The 9,641-nt window shown below is 38.6% G+C and overlaps 1 protein-coding gene across 1 annotated transcript in view; it reads right to left on the reverse strand.

Annotated features, from left to right (window-relative positions):
* Positions 1-3,180: 3,180 nt before the first annotated feature.
* Positions 3,181-9,641, reverse strand: part of UGGT1 (UDP-glucose glycoprotein glucosyltransferase 1) — a 44,278-nt gene continuing 37,817 nt past the window's right edge. The window contains exons 33-40 of the mRNA XM_010283931.1: positions 9,473-9,577; positions 8,800-8,884; positions 7,342-7,524; positions 5,959-6,119; positions 5,364-5,478; positions 4,588-4,704; positions 4,115-4,274; positions 3,181-3,660 (exon numbers count right to left, since the gene is read on the reverse strand). Coding sequence (XP_010282233.1) covers positions 3,635-3,660; positions 4,115-4,274; positions 4,588-4,704; positions 5,364-5,478; positions 5,959-6,119; positions 7,342-7,524; positions 8,800-8,884; positions 9,473-9,577 — 952 coding nt within the window. The 3' untranslated portion in view covers positions 3,181-3,634. The remainder of the gene's footprint in view (positions 3,661-4,114; positions 4,275-4,587; positions 4,705-5,363; positions 5,479-5,958; positions 6,120-7,341; positions 7,525-8,799; positions 8,885-9,472; positions 9,578-9,641) is intronic.

Consider the following 9,641-nt stretch of genomic DNA (forward strand, 5'->3'; position numbering starts at 1 on the left):
GTCTCAGTTTAGGGGTTACTTGATGCTGTGACTAACAAGACCAACTTGGAGGAGGAACTCTTTACTTTTCCCTTCTAGAAGCTTTTGAACAGTATCGCAACACTTGAATACAAGAGTAAGTGAAAAACATACTCTAAGCAACACCCTTAAAACATAAGTTATCAGACCCAAAGTAACTGACAGATGAGGCATGGGTAAAGAACGGAACAGGCTTTATTATGTTAGACAGATCTCATTGTTGCCACTGTACTGGGAAACTCACTGTAATCTCAGTTCAGGTAACATTCAGTAGAGAATAACCCCCAATAATATCCTTGGGTCAGGAGGTATCAGTGCCACACTGAGTTACAGTATATTCTTGAACAGATTACAGAAGATTTGGATATGCAAAACAGTTTATATTTTTTAAAAAAGTTTTGGTTCCTAAGATTGTGACTGGATATTCACTGCTTTGTACATGTCACACCTCTTTTGTTTCCTTTACAGCCCATCCCCAATAGCCAAATGAAAGAGGAATCTTAAACTTATTTCTCTGCTATTTGTTTTCTAGTAAGGCAGTGAAATCTTGCTCTTAAAATAAAGTACTGGGCATTTTTCAGTGTGTGCTTTTCGCCAAGAGAGCAAGCTGCTTGTATCCAGAGACTGGGAACAGTGTCATCACTTTGACACACAAGTGGCCTTGGTAGTCTGAGGGACTCAAAATTATGTTGTGACCTCTGTAATCTCCGTTTTCTATTTTTTTCTTAGGAGTCTTACTAGCTTACAGGAACAGGCCATCAGTGGTATGATCAGAAGCAGCTCTATTCCAGTAACGATCTCACTCTGAGATTCTTCTTAGATGGAACTGTCAAATGATTTTTTTTTTTTATTCTTTTAAGGCCCAGTTGAGCACTACAAGCAAGCATATGCACAGATCCAAAATAAGTGACTGTTCTCCTCTATGATTGTTATTCTTGTGTGCAAATATATAGGGGCTTCCCAGGAAAAATTGGAGTAGTTCACATTCAGAATGATTAGTACCATGTGCCTTTTATAATGTACTTGAGAACAGGTACAGAACTCTTAAGAGTACTGCAAAAGGTACACAATGTCACAGTACACGTTTCTGGTTTCTTTCTATATCAAGTGAGAGTTAGATCTCATAATTTAAAAAAAAAGGTATGCAGTGTAGGTGTTTAAGTGCATACATTAACTATTAGAATGTAGGAGCATCATTAAAAAAATAATTCTGTAACTGACGTTTAGTTTAAAAATATTTTCTCCTATTCAACTCCAAACAAAACATTGTAAATATTGTGCTGAATTTAAGAGGTTATTTTATTCTCTATCTTCTAATAATATTTGAAAAAAAAAAAACGAAGCCAAATACTGTTCTAGATAGGAGAGGGTCTTGTTTTACAGAAAACTTGCACTTTCCTTGGTCGGAGGGCTTGGCCACAGTCACCACCTGTCCTAAGTGATCCTCCTCCACTGCCCCGTCCATCTCTGGATGAAACTGTGGTGTATGGCTGCTGCCCACCGGATCCTGCACTATTCCACGTGCTCCAAAGAGGCATAAGTGGTTTGTAGCTGAACACAGAAAGGGTAATCTTACATGTGCTGTACTATCTGTTCAAAATAGGCTGATTAACATAGTATGTAATTACTTTAATTTGTTGTCAGGCACATTACAGTGTTTCACACTAGAAAAAAAAATCCTCCTAGTATAAGTAAGTCTGCTTATCCTTAACTGGAACAGTTTTGATGGGAAGCATAAAGCTGGGTGGTAGCAGAGGGAGACTATCTGAATTTAAAAACCCACAAAGTAGAAAATACCTAAGCTGAGAACTCATACTCTGTAAGTTCATGGTTTGATATCCAGCCCCTCATGTTTGCATAGCTTTCCCTCTGGAGAAGGGCAGATTATGAACTGTCCTTGCCAACACCTTTCTAGAATCACACACTTGATACCCACCAGAAGTGTGTGTGCAGCATTACCAATTAGTTTACTGACCTTGTTAACAAGTGCCAGCAATGTGTGTTTAAGGGACCCTGGCTACTTCTTTTAACATGTTTTTTTAAGAGTTTGCGTTAGTGATTTGGGCCCTTTCTTGAGTTGGCTGGAGAAGAGCTGCTTTTCTGTTCAGTTGCCCTATTGAACAGTTTAAACACTACAACTGCTGTCTTTCAGATTCTTCCAAAACATTTACAGAATGTATAACACAATAATTCTAGAAGAGTATCTTAAGTAAGTCAGGATTTTCTTTAGTGTGAAGCTCTTAAAGCACAGCACATTTACCTGTATAGAAATATGTGAGATGAGATAAAAATCCAAAGTGGGATAATTTCTAAAGAAGCAGTGCGTAGGGAGCTATATTTTATTACTAGAAATACTACTTTAGTTCTTACATTTCAACTCAGTATTCTAGGGAGCAGACAATAATCCTACAGAATGAAGGAAACAGGGTTTGATTTTTTTTTTTTTTAAATTGGTATGTTCATAACAGAACTGTGACAGTATCATCTTAAAAAATTAAGACATTAATATGAATAAGAAAACTAGTCCAGGGTAATTAATCCTTGCAGGAGAGTGTTTCCTGGTCTGTGCACAGAATGACAACAAAAGGAGGTGAAATATTCAGAAACCCCAAAAATCATATTAGGACAGTAATGTGTGCAACCAAAAAGGATCATCAAAGGACTGAGTGTGAACTAAAGCTGAAGACCTAAGAACTCCAAAGTTTTTATTGGTGTGACAACATCTCTGAAGAAAAATAAAGTTAATGCAATTTACATGATGGAAAAACTTCCAAGCTTCCACAGATTTTTCATAAACAAGAAACATTCAAGAATCAGCGAACCACAGCAAGAGTAAGGGCCTACCTGTTTGGCAGGTTGATTTAAACTTTGAGTAGGAAGGAAGGAGGGTGCTTTGATTCAAGTCAGATGGCCTAGGATGAACCGAGCTATCAAACTCCATTCTGCTCACTTTGTAAGCTTAGGCATTTGTATTTGGGTGGGCATTTAAATAGATTGTGGTAGCTTTACATTAAGCCAAACTTTCAAATGTTGGGCAATAAATGAAGACAGGAAAATCTAAGTAATGCTGGATTTGTTAAAAAATCAAGGGCATACGGAAGAAATCTGAGAATCATTTCAAACTGTTTGAAAACCCGCAGATAAAACAGTATCGGAATTCAAGGCATGATTCTGAGCCTTTTAATGTTACCTGGAAAAATTATCTCCATCAGTTGAAGCTAGGACTTACATTCTAGCCAATGGCTCAAAGGTTCTGCGGTTTCCAGGCTTTCAAAGTTAGATGTGAGGCTAACAGGATCTTCATCAGTGGTGGAGGTAGCAACAGCTGAAGGAACAGGCTGTGGTTTTTCCAGTGGATTTTGAAGTTTTTTTTCTGAAATGCTAAATTCCATCATGGGCTCTTTCATTTCCACCACAGGTGCAAAAAACCAGTAATGCTAATTCCAGCAATCCAGATCCTATTTCATATGCAGAAATTAACCCAAAGGCAAGTAATAAAAATGCATACATCATCCCATTCAATTATTCAGCAGTTTTGCAGACATACCAGAAAAAACTAGCTTTCAATATAAAAATTGTCTATGAAACAGTCTAACTTGAATTTTTTCTCCATGGATCATAATTCCACATGTGCTGCTGGATCTGTAGAAGAGGAGAGAAAAATGAGCACTCCATGTCCAGCTGCCTCAAAGGGCAGTTTGGTTTAAAAATTAGTATATAACCCCCAGAGACTTGTGCTTTGCAAAGTTACCAGTGACTGAAGAACTATTCATATCCATTGTGTATAGCGGGACTTTAATTAAGGGTTAAGATAAGGCCAAACTCATAAAATTGCAGGAACAGTGAGGGTCTTTAACAGAACTGGAACAAGTGCGCAATATAGCCCTCTGTTACTCTAACTTTCAGAATCAGGTTAAGTTCTACCAGGCTCACTCAAGCAAGGCCTTTCTGTCCAATTAAAATATACAGATTATTTAACAGATCCTGCCCGCAAGTCTTTGCATGGTGCAAGCTTACAGTGAACAAGTATGCAACTTAGCCCCAGTCCAAACAGGTAGGAAAAAAGTCAAAGAAGGGAAGTGGTCAGAAAGATTACCATGTGTGTGTTGTCCTGGCATCTTAGCTGCTGTTCCTGTTTCTTTTTCTTTCTGGAAAAGACTATGGAGCAGTTTGATTTCTTGATCATAGTCCTGCCATTCTGGAACTATACGCATTGCTGCTTGCAACTTGGGCTCTTTGGTCATTGGGTTGTTACACTGCAAACAACACACACGAACTGTTCAGACTATGTGTAAAAAAGGTTTATTTACGGAATAGAGATATGCTTCCCCCTAGTGGAATTAATCTGTTGTTGGTGAACACCACAGGCCTGTAGTTTAGCTAGAATTGCAAATTCATAACAACGGCACTGCTCCAGGTGCAATAGAAGCTCAAGGAGAAAACTGAAGTCTGAAGACATTGAAGTAACAAGACAGAATGAGGTGCCTAGATCTGAGGTAAGGAAGTGCCTCTAAAACTGGTCACTGTATTTTATTGTGACGTAAGAACAAGGGCCCATACTGTGCTTACCAGATCAATGGTTTTTGCTCTCTTCTTTGAGGAATCATCACACCATGTTTCACACCACAGCCACTCCTGTGGGAGTGATTTAATGGGCACCTGGTGGATCATGTTGTTAGGCAAATCCTGTTGTGAAGAATAAGAGTTAGTAGCTGTTCCCACAAGGTGCAGGGTGGGAGGAACAACCCCCCCCCAACCAAATAATATTGAGAAGTTTAACTTTTGTAAAGAGGCTTTTTTTCCAGTGCGTATAAAAAGTGATGAATCAACCTTCCATTCCGTTCCAAACAAAGTACTTTGGGAAATAACCTGCATACTACAACTGTTCGTCTTATTTTGTTGAAAATTAGTTATTTAGCAAACAGTATTAAAGCAGTAATATGAATCCAGTATCCAACCTGTACTGGACCAGTTTGGAAGACTATTCTTAATTGATTAAAACCATTGTGTTATTTTTTCCATCCGCCACAGTACAAGCCTTTATTGCAATGTTACTGGCATAGTAAAGCATGCAGAGCTGGATACCTCAAGAAACAAGTACCCAGTTGTGTTATGTATTTGACTTGGAGTATACTGAAAAATTTGATAGTCTTAAGACATTTAAGGGGAAGGTGCCATTTCTACCCACCAGTTATATTTGATGCTATCAATACCTGCCACATTTGAAGGCAGAGTGTGAGGGGACTGCCACTGGCTGTGATTGAAGTTTGGCCAGGAAAGAAGTGGTCCCAACCTGCCATCATACCCCAGTAAAATAAAACAAAACAAACACCATAAAAACACACCTGATCAAGGTTGGACAGACTGTTAGGATCCTGACTAAGACCCTGATATTGTCCTCTGAGTCGATCTCCAGCTGCTATCTTTCTGAACTTCTTCAGATCCACAACATACAGAGCACTACATGGAGATGATGCAATTAGTAATGACATTTGACTGATGGGTAACTTACTGCAGCCCCAGCAGACCCCGAGATACAATATGCGAAAACAATCTCTTGGTGGCAGTACATCAAATTACCTAATGCAAGGTAGGAAAGCAGTTCTAATAAGATCATGGCACATACGGAAAAAAAATTCAACAAATCTATCTTAGCTTTGCTGTCATGCAGTCCCTTCTTCCAACATTTGTTATTAACAAATGAAGATGTCTGGTTAGTTAACACTTCAGTTCTTCATCTGTAAAAGCTGTAGCATACTGAAAGTAACTTCAGTGTCCCTAGTGCTTCAAATGGACCATAGGCAATGGAACCTTGAAGAGGCAACAGTAAGCAAAAAGTGGTTCACTGCAGTGTTGTATACCTCAGCTAGTTTTCTGCTAATTCTAAGTAGTAGCAACAGCTTTCCCCCTCTACTTTGAAAAACCTGAATTCTTCAGTACCTGATGTGGTATTTTCTTCCAGCTAAATGACTTGCCCAGTATCCCGATTTCCAGAACCTGTAGCCATCCATTTCTCTTCGACTGTCACAGAACGGAGTATATCCATAAGGAGCACCATCTAGATTGAAATCTCTTAATTCCTTTAGATCTGTGCGCACAATCTGAGGGGAGAGGGCATTGTATTTGTATTTGTAGAAGCCTGCCACAGGTTGTTTTGGTATGCTGGTCAGGATTTTATGCAAACTGAGCAAAGTTAAGGGAAGAATTACCTGTTATAGACTCTGCAGTTTTTTGCATTATGTATACGTACTACAAAAACACAGCACAAAAGGTGTGGTCTTCCCTGCCCTTAGAGCTGGAGCAACTAAAATAGAGCTTAAAATAATCTGATAGTGGTTGGTTTGACAGCTGAAGGGACAAATTGTTGCTTAATAAGCAGCAAGAATTCTCAACTATACATGAACTCTGCTGTGATCCTCTGTATCCTTTCCTCTTGAAAGTTTGCAAACCCTTCAGGGATGAAGGGTTTTTAATGTCTTTTTGACACAGATGTTGTGGCAGTAATACTACTCTAAAAATACCACTCTGGCAGGCAAAAAAACGCATTAATACCTCTTTTATAAACAGGTCAAAAACTGTCTAAAATGAGAACAGTGTAGCTGGAAATTTATCCTAGGTGATACTTTATCAGAAGTTGTAATGGTTTTAACTGACATGGGATCATGCTGTACATATGCCAAAATACCTAAGGCATTTTATTCTTACGTGTTAATAATCTGTACTTCTCAGTTTCATATAAGTTTTTGAAGGAGTATTTTTGGCAGTTCTCACTGCACATGTATCCTGTACTTTCAAACCATCCAGGCAGTAAGCACATACAAAGCCTTCCAGTTTGCTTTGCAGCAGGACATGGCTTCGTGCACAAGGGATTTGCCTTCTCGCTCCTCTAAAAGCCACTCAGATCTGTCCAAGTTAAAAGCAGGAGGTGGGAGAGGGAGGGTTTTTGGTGACTTAGGAAAATACTGTATGTGGTAATTGACCTGCATTAGGCTGGGAGAACAGACGGAACTGGAAAAATGGAAGGGTGAGACAAGAATCTATATTTGGCAAACTAGCTGGAATCACAGTGAGTGAACGAGGAACCAGACAACAGTAAAAGACAGGCCAACAAAACCAATCTTTGTGGGAACAAGCAGAAAAAACAGCACTCACTGAAGCATGCTATAGTTACAGAATCAACCTTCAGTCATGCCTGCGAAGGGCCCAAACTTGCAACCTTTCCAATAATACAGAAGTTGTATTCAAGAACATTCTATTCTTAGAGAAAAGAAAAACAGAAAAAGAAAAAAGGAAAAGATCAAGTAATTCCAACCTCTGTGTTACCTGATCAGCATCCACAAACAGGATTTTATCAACAGCTAATGGGAAGAGCACATCTAGAAAGAGAATCTTGTAACCCCAGATGATACGCTGTTTCTCTGTTTGCTGATGGAGCCAGCGTGGCCATTTATACTGGACAAGCTCATACTGGAAATTGTACTTCTCTGCCATGTACGGGATGAACTCCTGCAGAGGGAAGGGGAAAAAAAGTAGCTTATCTCAGTTCTTTGTTCCTCTGCAGGAAAAAGAAAAGTGCATTACGAGAGAGAGACTTCAGTCCTATACCAAGGCATGGAACATTAGAAAATGAAATACCACAAAGAATAACTACAGTTTCATTGTTACTTCAAACAAAGACACAACCCCAAACTGAACAATCAGTACAAATTGTAAAGCCAACTATCATAAGACAACTAAATATTTTATCATTTTTCCCCACACAATTACTTACAAGCCATTTTATAGTGATCCACAGATCACTCTAAAAGAATGTATTACTCAAATCATAAAATTTCGCAGATGGGAGAATTATTATTTAGGGCTCTTACCATGAGAGAAGTGGGAGAATCTTTTGTACTACAACAACTTGCCCACTGTCAAATCAGTTGACATTCTCATCTGTGAGGCTTCCTTTGACAACGGGCGAGGACAGGTTTAGCCAAGGGATGCTGGTACAGCACAGCCATTAGGAAGGGAGGGGGGAAGCATATTGTAGCACCACCCCAAGAGATTACTGACAACAGCAGAGTCACAACACAGCCCCTGTTTGCAGCAGTGGGGACACTGCCAATTATTTCCCCTTGACTTCAAGCTGAACAGGCAAGAATGCTACTTCCTAATACTAAATGTTAGAAGCTGCAAATTCCTGAACGTTTTGACATCCGTTTACCTCTGGGTTCCGCTTTGAATCCTGCTGTTTGTTTTATGATGTATCGCGTATAATTGATAAGTATTTCCAGGTGTACTCATCTAGGGCTCACATCACCCTTTACCATGCACTGCTCATGTATGAAAACACAGTTTTCATGTCACCTCTTACAAAACTCTCTCCATACCTAGTCATAGGCATGGCTTCTCTGGTAGATTTTTTTTTTTCCTATAAACTTGCAACCCGTATGTGTTAAATGTAAGTTCATAGCCCTGAACTTCATCTTAACAATCGACACCTTTATCATGCGAGTCACAAAAAAAAAGTTCCTATTTCTTCCAGTATGATACTCCTAATATGTGCTGTTCTCTTTAGTATTTACCTTCAGCATGAGTCCACTGTCAACCTGTCGTTTCTCAAAGATTTCTAGGCAGAACCACCAGCTTATACAACTTGATGTTTGTCAAAATAGAAGGTATACACACAGGTAATGGTACATACGTTTATACAATAGTATGATGCACAAGTTGCAACTTGGTTTATTTTTTAAAACTTTTCCCCATGATAGAATAAGTTTCTAATTAGTAACAAACCTTGAATGTAGGTGATAAGTAGTTCTTCAGAAACCAAAACTTTAAAGGAGTCTTGGTATGTTTCAGCACAGACAACATCATTATGCTATCAAAAGAAAAAAAAATAAAGCATTTACAGGAACAACTTCCACCCACTAGAGATCAGCTGCATAACAGATGACAAATGGCTGATTTACATTATTAGACTAACTGCAGTTATATGTCAGGTAACTGATCTTCAGGCATGAAGAAAAAGCAGGTAGCTTCAGCCTGTTGCAAACTGCTTAATTTTATCTACAAAATTACTAAACCCCCATATCTATATACTTTTAACTACACAGAGAATATACAACCTGTTGGTTCTCACAATCCATTGAGAACAGAAGTTCAGAGTATTTTCCAAAGGAAGTATGATTTGCTGTATAACTTCTCTTAATAATACATTTGTATTTTGTTATCTTGTAGTGAGAAAATTCTAGGACAGCAACATACCATCTATTAAACTTAAGTCTATTTGGAACCTATGAATGTTATGCAGACAAAAGTTCCTATAATACAGTAGATGCACAATCTAGAGGACTTCTGAGCTGTTGGAATTTTTTTTTTAATATTCTTGCAATTTCTAACCTTTTTTCTTGCAGAAAACAGGCACCTCTACCTTTTGAGACACCCAGATAATAAATTCTGAACTAACCGTAGGAATCTTTCATACAGGTGTCCTGAAGCCACAGAGAATATATTTAGTACATCATCTTTATCCTGTTTCACATCTTCATTCTTTTGTCCTCCTGTGAATCCCCTGAAAGGACAAATGTGTTTATACAAAGGACAAGATAGTAAGGCCCAGCTATACAGGAAAGAGG

Source organism: Phaethon lepturus, unplaced genomic scaffold (assembly GCF_000687285.1).
Source record: "Phaethon lepturus isolate BGI_N335 unplaced genomic scaffold, ASM68728v1 scaffold18980, whole genome shotgun sequence".
NCBI classification, from domain to species: domain Eukaryota; kingdom Metazoa; phylum Chordata; class Aves; order Phaethontiformes; family Phaethontidae; genus Phaethon; species Phaethon lepturus.